The 13,684-nt window shown below is 65.1% G+C and overlaps 1 protein-coding gene across 4 annotated transcripts in view; it reads right to left on the bottom strand.

The window, feature by feature from the left end:
- STARD8 (StAR related lipid transfer domain containing 8) overlaps positions 1 to 13,684 on the bottom strand; it is a 40,716-nt gene that overhangs the window by 2,480 nt on the left and 24,552 nt on the right. For 3 of the 4 annotated variants that reach the window (XM_068411734.1, XM_068411737.1, XM_068411738.1), the window contains 9 exons: positions 6,867 to 6,938; positions 5,134 to 5,215; positions 4,235 to 4,298; positions 2,557 to 3,875; positions 1,863 to 2,036; positions 1,264 to 1,423; positions 864 to 1,062; positions 557 to 767; positions 323 to 437 (listed from right to left, as the gene is read on the bottom strand). In XM_068411734.1, the coding sequence (XP_068267835.1) occupies positions 323 to 437; positions 557 to 767; positions 864 to 1,062; positions 1,264 to 1,423; positions 1,863 to 2,036; positions 2,557 to 3,875; positions 4,235 to 4,298; positions 5,134 to 5,215; positions 6,867 to 6,938 (2,396 nt within the window). Of the gene's footprint in view, positions 1 to 322; positions 438 to 556; positions 768 to 863; positions 1,063 to 1,263; positions 1,424 to 1,862; positions 2,037 to 2,556; positions 3,876 to 4,234; positions 4,299 to 5,133; positions 5,216 to 6,866; positions 6,939 to 8,459; positions 8,646 to 13,684 lie in introns of those variants that run through there. The other variant, XM_068411735.1, reaches the window with a different exon arrangement.

Genomic DNA, 13,684 nt, shown 5'->3' with positions numbered 1-13,684 from the left:
AGCACACAGATCTTCAGAAGGCCAGAGGGATCCTACGTGGACTTGGTGAGTGGTCCTGGGCAGCAAGAAAACCACAACTCCTCATCCCACGAGGCAGAGGAGGATGGACACGGCCTCTCTGGACACACATCCTGCAGCTCATGACCTGCACCACCATGAGCTGCAGCTGGGCTTCGCTCCCGGGGCTGCCCCGCTAGAGGAGGGGGGCCCTCACCTCACCCCACACTGACTCTGCAGGACCAGCACCCCACGGCGAGGCCGCATCTGCCACCGGCAGCACCCGGGGATGGCAATGCCAGCTGGACACGCCACAGCCACCCACCTGGAAGAGCTTCTTGCAGTCAGTGATCATGTGGGAGAGCCCCTGCGTCGCAGCCATGTTCTCGTTGAGGTCCTTCTGGTCGGGCTTCCCCACGGTGCCCCTCTTATGGATCACCCTGCGGGGAGCAGGGCATCGCTGGGGCGGGTGGGCACCAGAGCAGAGGGATGGGGAAGGGATGAGGGAAGGCGAGGGCTGCAGGAAGGCTGAGGAGGCCAGAGCAGGTCCAAGCCTTACCTCGGCGAGGTGCTTTCCTTCTTGGACACGTTGAGGTGGAAGATGGAGGGGGCCAGGCACACGGCCAGGTTCCCGGCAGTCATCTGGTTCTCCTCGGCGGAGGCGATGTCGCTGAGGAAGTAGAGCAGGGTCTGCAGCACCTCCCGGTTCTCGTCCGGCAGGAGGATGACGGCCGCCTGCACCGCCTGCAGCCGCTGCTCCTTCGGCACGACTGCGGGCAGAGCCAGGGGTCAGCAGGTCCCTGCCAGGGCCACCCCCTGCCTCAGAGAGACCCCGGCTGTCAGCCCCAGCCCAGCGCAGCCCTTACACTGGTATATCTGCAGGAAGGTGTCCGTCAGCTTGCTGGTGAAGATGGGCTCGGGCAGGTCGCGGAAATACTGCTTCAGCAGGTCGGCCACGTCGTACGCCGACTGCCCGTCGTAGCTGACGTGGTCGGGGCTGCTCTCGTTCATGTGCCGCAGCGCCTGGATGCGGGACTTCACCCCCGACTTGCGGAAAATGCCAACCTGCCAGGGGAGAGCGGGTGAGGGGGGCCGGCGAGGAAGCCCCCTCCCCAGGGCCGCCCTCCCCTGCACCCCGCGGAGGAGCCCGAGCAGGCACCGCAGCGTGGGGAGTCCCCACAGCCACCCTCCCCTCCCGCTCGAGAGGGGCAAGCACAAAGCCCCCCGACAGCCCAGTTTGGCCCCTGATGGCCACCGCGGCGTCACCTGGTCCAGGCACTGGCCGCGGAGGTAGCGCAGGGCCTGCTGGATGCCCTGGGGCAGGGGCTGCCCCGTCCGCTGCACGTTGACGATGGGTGGCACCCCGAACACCAGCTTGTCCCGGTAGTCGGGGGCTTTGCTCCGCTTCATGAACTTGGGCACAGTCCTGCGGGGTGGGACAGACAGACGGTGCGATGAGCGTGGCAGGACCCCGGGTGACACACACACACACACACACACACAGAGGCTTCTGCCACGTTTTGGATATAAACAAGGCAGGTTTCGAGCACGAACTGCAGCACCTCTTGTTAAGCCAAGATGCTTCAACACTTGGCTACAAAAGGAAACCCCTGTCCCACTCTCTTACGCTGCCGCAGCATTTTTAACATCCCACAAAAGCCTGCAGCCCTCCTGGATGAGGTGATGCCAGGATGCCCATGCCACATGGACCAACGCCAGCTTTGGGTTCAGCTCTGCCCCCCGCCCCCATCACCTTCGCCCACCGCGGCTGCCCCAGGCTGGGAGGCAGCGCCCGGCACCGCGCAGAGCTGCAGCCCGTGCCCAGCACGGGGGCACCGGCCCAGGCCCCCTCCCCACCAGCTCACCACGTCCAGGCTTGCTTGTGGGGCACGGAGTACTTCTCCATGAGGGCCGTGAGCCGGAGCAGGGAGCACTTCTGGAGCAGGTTGAGCTGGGCAGAGGACTGGCGGTTGATCTCCAGGGAGGCAGAGTTGAGGCTGGGCCGGTGCGAGTTCTGGAAGCTGTGCCAGCGCAGCTTTCTGTGGGGAAAGGCCGGCAGTGTCTCCAACATCTCAAGAAGGTGCCCCAAGGAGGCAGGGCTCTCTCAGGACCCTGCTAAAACCCTTCCCATGCCCGTGCTGCTCGGGGAAGGCTCCTGCCCAGCTGCTCCGGTGCATCCCCAAGCCCAGAAGGGACATGCCCAGCTAACAAAAAATCCCACCCCTCTTGATCCCTCCGTGCCCGCCTGCAGGCACGTCACCCTCCAGCGCCAGCCTGGCAGGGGCTGGAAAAGGCACAGAACTGAGCAACACCTGGAGATTTCTCAGAGGAAGCACAAGGGAGCACTAGTGCACTGGAAGCAAGCGCCTCCTTCATCCAGACCCGTTATTAGTAAATGAAAAACCGTGTAATTACGGGTCTGTGCCGGCAGAGAGGTCACAGCCTGCGCGCTGCAGGAGCAGGAGTGGGGCTGGCAGACCCAGGCCTGGCCCCAGACCCGGCCCCAGTCCCAGCTCCAGCTCCAGCCCCAGCCCCAGCCCCAGCCCCAGCCCCACTGACCTGCAGGGCCTCGTGAGCGATGCTCCCACCCCCGAGTCCCGGCGCTCCCGCATCTCGATCTCCTCGGCCTCGTTGAGGGAGTTGCCCGTGCTGTCAAAGTCGCTGGCAGAGGTGCCCACATCCGACATGGACCGCTCCTCGAAGTGCAGGTTGGAGGGTTCCCCTCCAGAGTCCGACTCCTCCTCCTCCTCCTCCTCGGCGCCCTCCTCCCCAGCCAGGTCCGGGGAGATGGCTTTACACCAGAGCTCCACCTTCTGCTGCAGCCCCCACATGTGCTGCAGGATGTCGTCGAGGTTCTCGTAGGTCACCTCCCCGCCCTCCCCGCAGAAACCCTCGCTGCTGCCGAACTCCGGCACGTTGTCGTACACGCTGAGCCGGCTGCCCAGGGAGCTGCAGGAGCCGCGGCGGCGGCAGGCGAAGCCCCGCGGGGAGGACGAGCCCTCCACGCTGCTTCCATCCCCGCTGCCCCCCACCAGCCCCACGGGCACGTCCCCCGATTTCCAGTGGGTCAGGGAGCTGCCGCCCACGGGGCACAGGCTCTCGATGGAGAGGGACTTGGGGAAGGTGCCTGGCTTGTGGTCCCGGGGGATGTAGACCAAGCAGTCCCCGCGGCGCGCCCGCCGGTGCTGGCACGCTCCAGCCCAGTCGCCGCCGGCTGCCCTGCCGTAGTCCTCCAGGCAGACCCCGCTGCGCTGCGGCTCGGAGCTCGCCTTGCTCCCACCCGAGCCCAGCAAGCGGTTAGTCCTGTACGACACCGAGAAGAAGTGCTTTCTGCCGTGGAAAGAGGCCGATAGCCCTCTCCTAGAGGAGGTGGCCTTGGTGGCTGCGAGGTCCCCGTGACCCTTCAGGGAGCCCCATCCCGGTGTGACGCTGCCGTGCGGGGCCGCTGTCTCGCCCGGGCTGGCTTTCTCTTTGTCCTTCCTTCGGAGGGACTCGATCCTCTTCAGGAAGCTGCGAGACCGTCGCTTCTTCAGCTTCTCCTTGGAGCCCTCGGTGCGGCTCGAGGGCTGCTCGGGCACGGAGCGCTCGCTGCGGCTGGCGGCGGCGCAGATGGGGGACGGGGGGTCGGGCGGCGCGGCCCCGGTGCCCAGCGTGCCGCCCGTGCTGCCGGCGCTGTGCAGGGACACGGCCTCCGGGCTGGTGCTGAGGTCCGTGAGGACGCTCTCGCGGCTGGACGCCGGCCGCATGCTGGAGCTCAGGACCTCGGAGCCCTGGGAGAGGACGTCGACGGAGCCCACGCGGGACCACCTCTTGCTGTCCCTCTGAAAAGCCCACCGGTCGCTGATGGCGCACAGGTCTTCCTCCTCGGAGTCTTCATTCTGCGGGTGATTGACAACAGGGGTCGATCAGCCAGAGTCACAGAGGGTCAGCATGTCCCCCTGCCCCGCTCTCCTGGGACCAGCACCCCAGCAAAGGGCACAGGCCGCAGCACGGCCCCTTAAACCCACCCCAGGAGCCCCCAGGCACCGTTCTGCCATGCCCAAGGGCTACACTGCGCTGGAGAAGGGACGCTGCTGCTCCAGGCCACCTCCAGACAGCTCGCGGGCAGCTGGGACATCCCCGCGGAGCTCCGTGCCCAGGGCAGTCCCGGGGCACACGGGTGTTAGTGCTGGGCACAGCACCCCACGTTCCCCCGCGCCCCGCAGCCCCTCGCCTGCCCTGAACGCCCAGGATGTACCTGTTTACGCTGAAAGTGGACTTCCAGCTTCATGGAGGCACACGTGTTCAGGGTCATCAGCCTCCTGCAAGAGACCAAGCGAGGCTTTACCCCCCTCCCAGCCCCCGCTGCAGCCACAGCCCCGAGGGCTGCCGGGGGCGTTTCGGCTGTTGCCGAGGGGGAACTCCCTGCGGGCGTGGAGAGACCCAAAACCCAAACGAGGTCTGGAGCACCCGTGTGCTGGGGGGAAGAGAACACGTCCCGGGGGGTCATTTTTGTGGAAGAGCTGCATGTTCCAGTGTCCTTTTGGACCTTTTTGTTAGGCAAATGCTGCACGGGGCCACCTCAGGGACCCCAGAGACAGGTCAGGGGGCCGGGGACATCCCTGCCCTGCGTGGCCCACCCAGCCACACTGGTCCCACGAGTGGGCAGGGACGTCCTGCTCCGCTGGTGAACGCAGGAGCCCTCGGCCAGAGCAGCCGACAAGGCTGTGCCCGGGTAGAGGAGGGACCCACCAGCACAGACCTCACTTGTGAGACCCCTTCGCTCTGACGCAGAGACACCATTTCCAAACTCCATTTCATTTTCAGAGACGTTATGAAGCGACCTCGCAAAACAAAGCACCACCAAACGCTCCCTGGGCAGGCAGGGCTCCGTCCCCGGGGAGCACAGCCCGCGAGGGGCCACCTGGGGCAGCCGGTGGAAGGAGGGGACAGCGTGGGCTGCGGGGTCTCTCTTTGCACCTCTCCTGTCTCACAGCTCAGCTCTGACCAACCCATTTCTAACCGAGCTCTCCAGGCCAGAGATACCCAAGCTTGAAATTAAAACACAGCCTGAAAGTCACACCAAGAGGAGAATGCCCCGAGCCCTCGTGCTGGCCCCGCCGCCGGCGGCCGCGAAGGGGTGCGAGGGAGCGTTACCTGCACAGGGATTTGAGGGAGTCCTGGTCCAGGAAGCTGTGGTCCTTCTTCACGGCGCCAATGTCGAGAGGGAACAACGAGTCTGGGGAGGAAAGCGAGAGGGGAATCAGCGGCTGCTTCCGAGGCAGCTGCTCCGTGGGGCACAGGGGGTGGCAGCGAGGGAGGAGGGAGATGCTGCGAGGAGGAGAGATGCCAAGGATGGAGAGCTGGGGAGCGGCAGAGCAGCGGAGGGGAACGGCGTGGGAGTCCCCTGGGCCGGGAGTGCCGGTCGGGGAAGGCTGAGGCGTCGCATTGCCACCAGGAGCTGCCACCCGTGCCAGCCACGGCTGCGGGAGGGGAACCGACAGAGAGGGACAGCCCCCCCCGGGAGGCAGCTCTGTGCAGGCAGGACTCAGCCCGGGCCCCTCGGGAGGAACCACTCTGGATTCAATCCCCCACCGCGCCCCAAAGGCCACAGGCCGGGTCTCAGCAGGCAGATGGGTTCACTGGCCTCGGGGCAGTAGCTGAGGAGCACCCAGAGGTGGCACGTGCCCAGGGTCTTTGGGCAGTGCCCCTCCCAGGAAGGTTAGGTGAGGGGGGCGAGGTGCCCCAGGGCCTCCATCCAGGTCCCTGCTCACCTCCGGGCACTCGGGGACTCTGCTGGGACCCGCTATGTAGGGCCTGGACCACGAACCACAACTGCCCCGGCCCAGCTGTAAACGGAGCGATCGAGGGCAGTTCCCGAGGGGCCGCTGAGCCCCAGCTGGGGACAAGGACAGACGGGAACACTCGGAGGATGCGGGAAGTTTTGCTCAGCGAGGCTGGAAAAAGCGTCAGTTTGTTGATGGACGCCAGCACCCAGCACCCCCCCTCGCTGCCCCGGGCTGAGCGCTGCCGGGGGCCAGCACCAGGGCTGGGGCTCACCTGCAGGAACCGGCCCCGTGCGAGGAGCCTGCCCCCGAAATAGCAACCAGAAGGGAAGAGGCAGCCTGTAAAGCCATCACCCGGGGGGCGAGAGCGGGGCTCCCGCGCACGTGCTGGAAGCGCCCGGCCGAACAATGGCCATGGCCGCAGCCCGCCGGGGACCCGCTTCCCGCGATTGTCCCGGCCAGCGAGGCCGGCTGCAGCCCCCGCTCCGCAGCACCAGCCCCCCCAGGGACCAGCAGCAGACACAGCTGAGCCGAGGCGAGACCCACCACCGGCCACCCCACACACCGCCCGCGGGCGCGTGGCAGAGGAGGTGGGAGCGGGTCCGTCGGGGGGTTCTGCCCATCCCCGGAGCCACGCGGCACGGGTACCCGTCTGCTCCGGGCACGGCTCGCTCCACACTCAGACCTCGCTGCCAAACAGCGCGTGGGGCAGGGCAGGAGCCTGCGGGAGGGGTCAGCGGGGGGAGAAGGCTCCCTCGCCACGCTCCCACCCCCTGCAAACACCCAGGGAACCACCGCAGAGCCGCTGGCTCCACACAGCCTGCCTGCCCCCTGCCCCGGCAGCCGCCCCGGGGACCCCTCACGGCCCCACCTGAGGGGAAAAGTTCAGGAACGCAGGAAAGTTAACGGGCTGTCCAGGCCACGGCCAAGTCCGAAGGCTCAAAGTTTAACACATGCTCGTACCATTAATAAACAACCCCCTGGGTCCTCTCCCCTCCGCAGCACTTGGTGAGCAGCCGCCCTCGGCACTGGGCTGGGATGCAGGGTGTGAGGCCAGGCACGGGGCAGGGATGGGGATGAGGAGGAAGAGGAGGCAGCTCTCACCTTCGTACAGCTGGGCATACTGAGGGAACCCCGCCGCCCGCAGCCACTCGCACGCTCTCCTGGCTTCGATTTCTGAAAGAAAGCACAGAAGCAGCCTGAGCATCCCCACAGGAGGAGAGCATCCCCACCCATGCGCACAGAGGAGACGAGCGGCTGTGGAGAGGGGAGCAGGGGGGTGCGGAGGGGGGTCTGCCCGGGGCAGCAGGACCTGCCTGGCTTCACCCTCTCCGCTAGCACAAGGCAAAGAGGAGGTGACAGGGCTGACAGGGACTCGAGACACGATTTTAACCTCCGGAGGGAACAGTTCATTTCTGACCCCACCAAACCAACTACAGCACCGTGCCGGGCAGGAGAGGAAGATCTTTATTTTCAATAACGAGTTCAGAGCTCATCAAAGCTTGGGGCCGGCCACTTTCGCAAACATCCTCCAGAAAAGCCTGCCAAAGAAACCCTTCCGTCTCCCTCCTCCCTCCCACCGCCCCGGACCACCCCACCTCTTCCTTCAGGCTGGCCGGCACCAGAACCCTGATGGTTTCCTACCCGCCCTGCCTGGCCCGTTCCCATCCCTCCCACACGGTCCAGCTGCCGCCCGGACGAGCCTCCCCAGCAGCCAGCACTATCTGCGGGGAAATTGCTCAAATTTACAGAACTGGAGGGGAAAAAAAAAGCCCAAAGCTCACACAGACAAAGCCGGTGCCTGGTGTCCTCAGTCCATGGGTCTGCTGAGATTTATACTGCTGAGGGTGACAAAGGTTTGACCTCAAGCGTAGACAACGCGACAGCAATGTCGGGGTCTCGCCCGTCCCTCTCGGAGGCACCACCCAGCACCCACTGGGCTGGGGCCGGACCCACCCAGAGCGGGTTGCAGGGAACCACCCCCATTTCATCACCATCACCCAGCGCTCTGGCTGCATTCACAATGACAAAGCTACAGCAGGGGATTAAAAAAGCTCAAAACAAGCAGTTCAGTTAAGGACGGGAGCGAGTCAAAACCCTGGACCCAAATACTTGAGAGGTTTTGGAAGGTTTGGAATAAGCACCCGCATCTGGGTCCAAACGGTGCAGCTGTCCTCACCCGTGCCGTGCACCCAGCCCAGACCCCAGGGCTGAGCCCTCCTGCCCTCGACAGGGCTCAAAAAACCAGGAACTCCTGTGGAGACCCCAACCCTGGAGCACCGCGTCCCCCCCGTGCGCCCCAGCACCACGGCGGCTGTGCCCGTCCAGCCCAGAGGGCACTGAGAACCACGGTCCGTGTGAAGGGTCTCTGGTCACGACAGCTCCGGAGAGCAGCTCCCTCCCGCGTGCGCAGGGTGGGCAGGGTCCACGGGTGGGCATTGCCCACAGCCCCCTGGCCAAGGGACCGGCCAGACCCCCCTCCTGCTCTGCTCCGCTCCTCCTCCTCACCACGGAGCCGCTGGCCACGGGGCCACCCCAGCCAAGAACAGAAACACCAACCTCCCCACCCACCACGGCCCCGCGATGCTGGGACCCCCCCGCTGCCCGCTGCCCCCAGGGAGGGGACGGGGCTGGCGTCCCCCAGCGAGGACAGCGCAGGGAAGGGCAGCCAGGAGCAGAGCCACGCGCCGAGCTTACCCCTGACGGCCGAGGGGCTGAGCTGGTAGAAGAGCATGGCCGGGGCACCGACGGGCACCGCTCGGCCGGCCGGGGGATGCGCAGGGCTGGGGACACCCAGCGTGGCCGTGGCCACCCCGCCGCGCTGGGCAGCAGGCGGCCGCAGGACGCTCCCGCACAGGACGGAGCTCGGCCGCCCATCGCCCCGTGGAAATGGAGCCAGAGCACGACATTTCCTTCCCCTCGGCCGCCTCCTCCCAGCGCAGGGGATGCCGGGGGGGCCAAGGGGACCGCACCTCTCCTCGCCCCTTTTGGAGCCGGGTGCCAGGCTTTGCCCGCCGCAGCGAGCCCTGCAGCCCCCGGAGCCCCAGGCAGCGGGAGCCAGCCCCCCAGGGGCAGGGGGGCTCTGCCCAGCGCGGGGGGAGCCCTCCCCGCAGCCAGGCGCTGGCACAGAAAAGGTTTCCAAGTGTCCCTGTCCCGGACGGCGCCGGCGGGCAGCTTCCTCCTCCCGCCCGAGCTCCACACGGACGTGCTTCCCCAGGGACGGGCGGGCAAAGCCTCCTGCCCAGCACACGGGCGGGCAGCGAAGTGCCCAGGGGGGCACGGCTGTCACGGTGGCACCATGGTGGGGAACCAGCACCGACGCTGGAAAAAGCTCCCGATGGCGCACAGCCCTTACGAACCACCAGAGAATCCCCTCCAGGCAAAGCTGCTGCCCTTCTCCGGCGGCTGATGAGCCTGGGTGGCATTTCCCAAGGAAAAGGCACCCTCGTGTCCTGTCCCCAACAAGGGGCACACGCTGTGGCCCAAGTGCCACCACGGTCCATCAGAAATGCCCCGAGCAGGGTCCAGGGCGAGGGGCAGACAGGGAAAACAGAGAGCGAGCAGAGTCTCTCGTTTTCCTAGTGAAAGTGGAAGAAAAGGATGAAAACCAACATGGAAAAAAAAAGGACAAAATTCCCCTCATCCTCTTCCCGCGCAGTCACGGCACCGTGGCATTTCCCTGGACGTAGCCCACTGCTGAGGGAGCACCGAGCTCCACGCCGGGTCTGGGAACAGCTCCTGGCCGTGGGATGTCTGGAGCCTGACACCCCTCCCTCGAGTGCTTTCGGGGCTACAGCCCCCCCGCCCCGAGCCGGCACAGCCGTGGAGGGGGAAAAGCCCGGCAGGCGCAATAAAAGCTCTAAAAGGAGCGAGCTGCGACACCGGAGGCCAACGTAATTACGGGCAGGAAAGCTGCTTCCCAGAACCCGGCTCTGCGCTTTCGCTTTAAAAATCAAACATAAAAACCGAGAAGTCGCACCCCGGGATCCCGCTTCTCACAGCGTTTCCAGATTCCCCGTAAAAAGTCCCGCGCAGCCCACGAGTGTGTGAACAGAAAACCACAGCACCCAGCTGCCCGTGTCAGGAGCCCTCTGCCCACCTCCCTGCCCCACGGCGAGGGCACCGGAGCCGCTGGGTTTCTGGGTCACCTCCTGCACCCCCCTCAGACGTCACCCCAAGCTCCCCCGCTCCCAGCCGCCCTCCAGCCGCCGGCCAGGGCCCCCCCTTCCCTCCCCATCGCCCCTGGGCAGCACCTGCCTTCGGGAGCTGCTCGTGGCCATCCTGCCCGGTGCCCTGTGCTGGGCACCCCGGCTGGGCAGCAGCTCCTCGGTCAGGACAGCGGAGGGGAAGGAAGGGCCCTGGGAAGGCGGGCAAAGTGCTGCTCTATGGCCAAATAAAGTCTCTGGGTAACAGCACAGGCTCCAGGTGGTGGGTGCCCCCCTGCCCGGGCAGAGGCGGCTCCGTGCGGGGTGGGCATGGGGCCCGGCAGCACCGCAGCATCCCCCGGCCTTATCTCTGCCCCGCTCACATCTCGCTCAGCCCCAGGGCTGCCTGTAACCGGGGCTACCAGCTGGATGGGACAGCTCTGGCTTCCTCTCCTTTAAAAGATGGCAAGGTAGCATGGAAGCAGCCACATCGGCCCCAAACGAACGAGGCTTCATCAGACCTTTGCAAAACACAAACACGTTCGTTACCTTCTTTACTTTAGAAAGGGGAGAAAACTCCTCCTCCCCTTCCAGCATCCACTCCTTGGGACAGCAAAGCCCAACACTCGCCTCCAGAGAGGCCAACGTTCGGCTTCGGCAGCAGCAGAGGGTCTCTGCCTCTCCTGGGGTGGTATTTCAGATGCAACGGTTGAACAGCTGCCATCGACACTTGAGAGGCCCGGGGTGCCCCAGCTGCTGGGGGAAGGACCAGCCGGGCTGCTGGACATGCTGGACACATTGGGGTGGCAGGGACGGACCGAGCCGGGGTCCCCCCAGCACCACCGTGATGGTTTTCCTGTGCCAGGCAGCGCGGCTCCTGCCCCGGCGAAGCGACCCGGAGGAGGGAGGACGTGGCCAGTCCCCGGGGGCTGGTGGCTGCTCCTCCCCGCGCTGGGGGTGTCCCCAGGACACCACAAACACCTGCTCCCGCAGGCACCTCCGCTCCCTCCACAGCACCTTTGGCCACCCCAGGACACCTCCTCCTGGCCCTGCGCTGCGGTCGCTCAGGGGTTAAACGGGCCACGTCTGGGCGTGCAGCTGCAGAGCAGATGTCTGGTGGGAACGAGGGAATGGGAAGGGCACCTATAGGAACAGAAACAAAGGGCCAGGAAGGTGAAGACCCTGCTCCGTCCTCCTGGCCTCCCCCACCTGCATTGTTGCAGCTGCTCCGACCCCAGAGGAAGAACGGACAGAGCAGGGCCCGTCCCCCCCACGCCCCGGGAGCACAGCAGCCAGCCCCCCTCCTTCCCAGCAGGAACCTCGCCTTCCATGTCTGGAGAAGGCAACGGCAAAGCAAGCTCAGGGGAGAAGGGCCCCGGCTCCAGCCCACCCTCTGCACCACCCTGAGAAGGTCCATCGGCGCCAGCACAGCCCATCGCTCGCCTCTGCCCGCACCCACACTCGGGGTGAAGGCACTGCCTTCTCCTGGGCACCAGCTACGTTATCCCTTGGGTTTCCAGCTGGTATTTACTCTGCCGAGCTGCCTGTTATCTCTACAAACGCAAGTCTGGGGACAGGGAGAAGCTTCCCAGTGAAAAGAAGAGTTAGGGAGAAGGTGCTGAAGCAGCCAGCAGGACCCAGCGATGCTGTCAGAGCGACCGCGCCGCAGCGGGGTCTGTCTGCAGGGCACTGCCAAGGGCACCCTAGAACGACCCCAAACAGCTGAAAGAAAGAGATGGCACCCAACTGCATCTCTCCTGCCCAGGCAGCTGGGTGCTCTCATTTCTGCTGCTGCAAACCCAGAAGAGCAGCAAGACGAAAAGAGCTCCTCAGAGGCCGAACAAAATGAACCCGCCTTGCCCATCCTGTATCCCACCCTTCCTAAAATTGCGCCGCTGCTTTCCTGTTGATCGTCCCACGGGGCTCACGCACACGTTGTTTGGGCTAACGGACGCCGTCCGTGACGCCGCGGCTGCAGCCCCAGGTGAGGCAGCCTGCTGCAGCTCCTCTCCTGCCTGCCCAGGGGCTGTCAGCTCCTACTTTTAAATCCAGGCATTAAAAAATAATTACTTGCTTAATACGCAAGGGAATTTCCTCCTGCTTTGATGCATTTATTTAGAACGAGCACTGGTGTGTGTTACCAGAGGGACCCCCCGGAGCCCCACGCCCTCGTGGTCCTTCTGCAGCTTTTTCCACGTTGTGCAGGACTATAAACCCACCCGGTTCCCAGCTGAGGAACACGCGGGCTCCTCCGGCCCTCGGTGGGAGTCCTGCGAGCCCCTGGGGGGGCTGCCCGAGCCCATGGTCAGGCACTGCTACAGCCCCCGTACAGAAACAGAATCAATGAGGTTGGAAGAGCCCTCTGGGCTCATCGAGTCCAACTATTGCCCTGACACCACCATGGCAACTAGACCAGGGCACTAAGTGCCATGTCCAGGCTTTTCTTAAACCCCTCCAGAGATGGGGACTCCACCACCTCCCTGGGCAGCCCCTTCCAATGGCTAATGACCCTTGCTGAGAAGAAATGCTTCCTAATGTCCAACCTGACCCTCCCCTGGCGAAGCAGACCCTAGGTCCACAGCGCAGAAGGGGACAGCTGAGGGGAGCAGACCTTGGGGAGGAGCAGGGGGAAGACACCCGCGCCCGTGACCATGAGGGCGTCCGGCTGCCAGCAGCGATGGCCCCACCAGGGAGGCGACTCAGTGGCCATCCGAAGCACCAGCCACCGTGTGTAAAGTTTCCATGGACGCGGGAGGAGTCAAAAGCCGCTTCCAAACGTGATCTCACGCCGCAGCGATGCGGGGAAGCTCCGGGCCTCGGAGGCAGCAGTGCTCTGGTGGAGAGTGCCGCGGCCGCTGCCCGCGCCAGCTCACACCACGCACCCCACCAGGCTGCTCAGGGATCCCCAAAGCTGCTTCGACACAGCAGGTTAATGAAACCCCTGAACCGAGAGGTCTTGACCCTCCTGGGTGGAAAGCAAGCACTCTCCTTGCTAAAAGCCAGCGGTGGATTTAGCCAACCCATAACAGACAATAACCATATTTCACAGTGATTTTCACAGGCCTTTCCGTGCCCCGGTGACAGCAGACACCAAACCCTGGTGACGCTGCAGGTGGTGGCCCAGGCTGGCTCTCCGCAGGGACACATGTCAGTGCTGGGAGCGGGTCCTGGCCGGCACAGGCAGGTGCCACGCACACGTCCTGCCCGCTGTGACGCCCTCCCCCTCGGCAAGGGGGTTTGGGTCCAGGTCTCCGCAGGAAAAGCCTCTTCCAGCGCTGTCCCTGCCCGGACCTTCCTGCCATTAACGCTACCGCGGCGCCACAGGAGGAAGCCAGACCGTCATTTCCAGCTGCAGCAAAAAGGCAGCAGCTGCCTCCTGGGTCTGCAGTCAGCCAACCTCTGTAGGTGGGAGAAGGGAGGAGAGAGCCTGTGCTGGCTCCAGAGCGATGGGAGAGGCAGCCAGGCGTCCCCTCGGCTGGAGCAATCCGAAATGCTGCCCAGGAGAGAGGGCTGAGAGCATCCCTGACCCTACGGCTCCTTCTGGGGCACAGAGAAGGTCCCAGTGCCACCCTCCTCTTCACCCGTGGGAGAAACAGACAACCCGCAGGTCCCCGTGCCAGGTATCCTCCTGGCGCTGGGACCCCCTTCCCTTGCAGCAGCTCCCCAGGACGTGCAGGGAGCCCCTTGGAGGGTCTGTGCCAGCTCCCCGTTTCTGTCCAGATGGGCTGCAGCAGCAATGAAAGCACAGCTAATGAGCCCACAACCATCACGAAAACA

The sequence above is a fragment of the Nyctibius grandis genome, chromosome 13 (assembly GCF_013368605.1).
Source record: "Nyctibius grandis isolate bNycGra1 chromosome 13, bNycGra1.pri, whole genome shotgun sequence".
Lineage (NCBI taxonomy): Eukaryota > Metazoa > Chordata > Aves > Nyctibiiformes > Nyctibiidae > Nyctibius > Nyctibius grandis.
The sequence above is the reverse complement of the archived record's forward strand: the minus strand, read 5'-3'. Positions and strand labels throughout refer to the sequence as shown.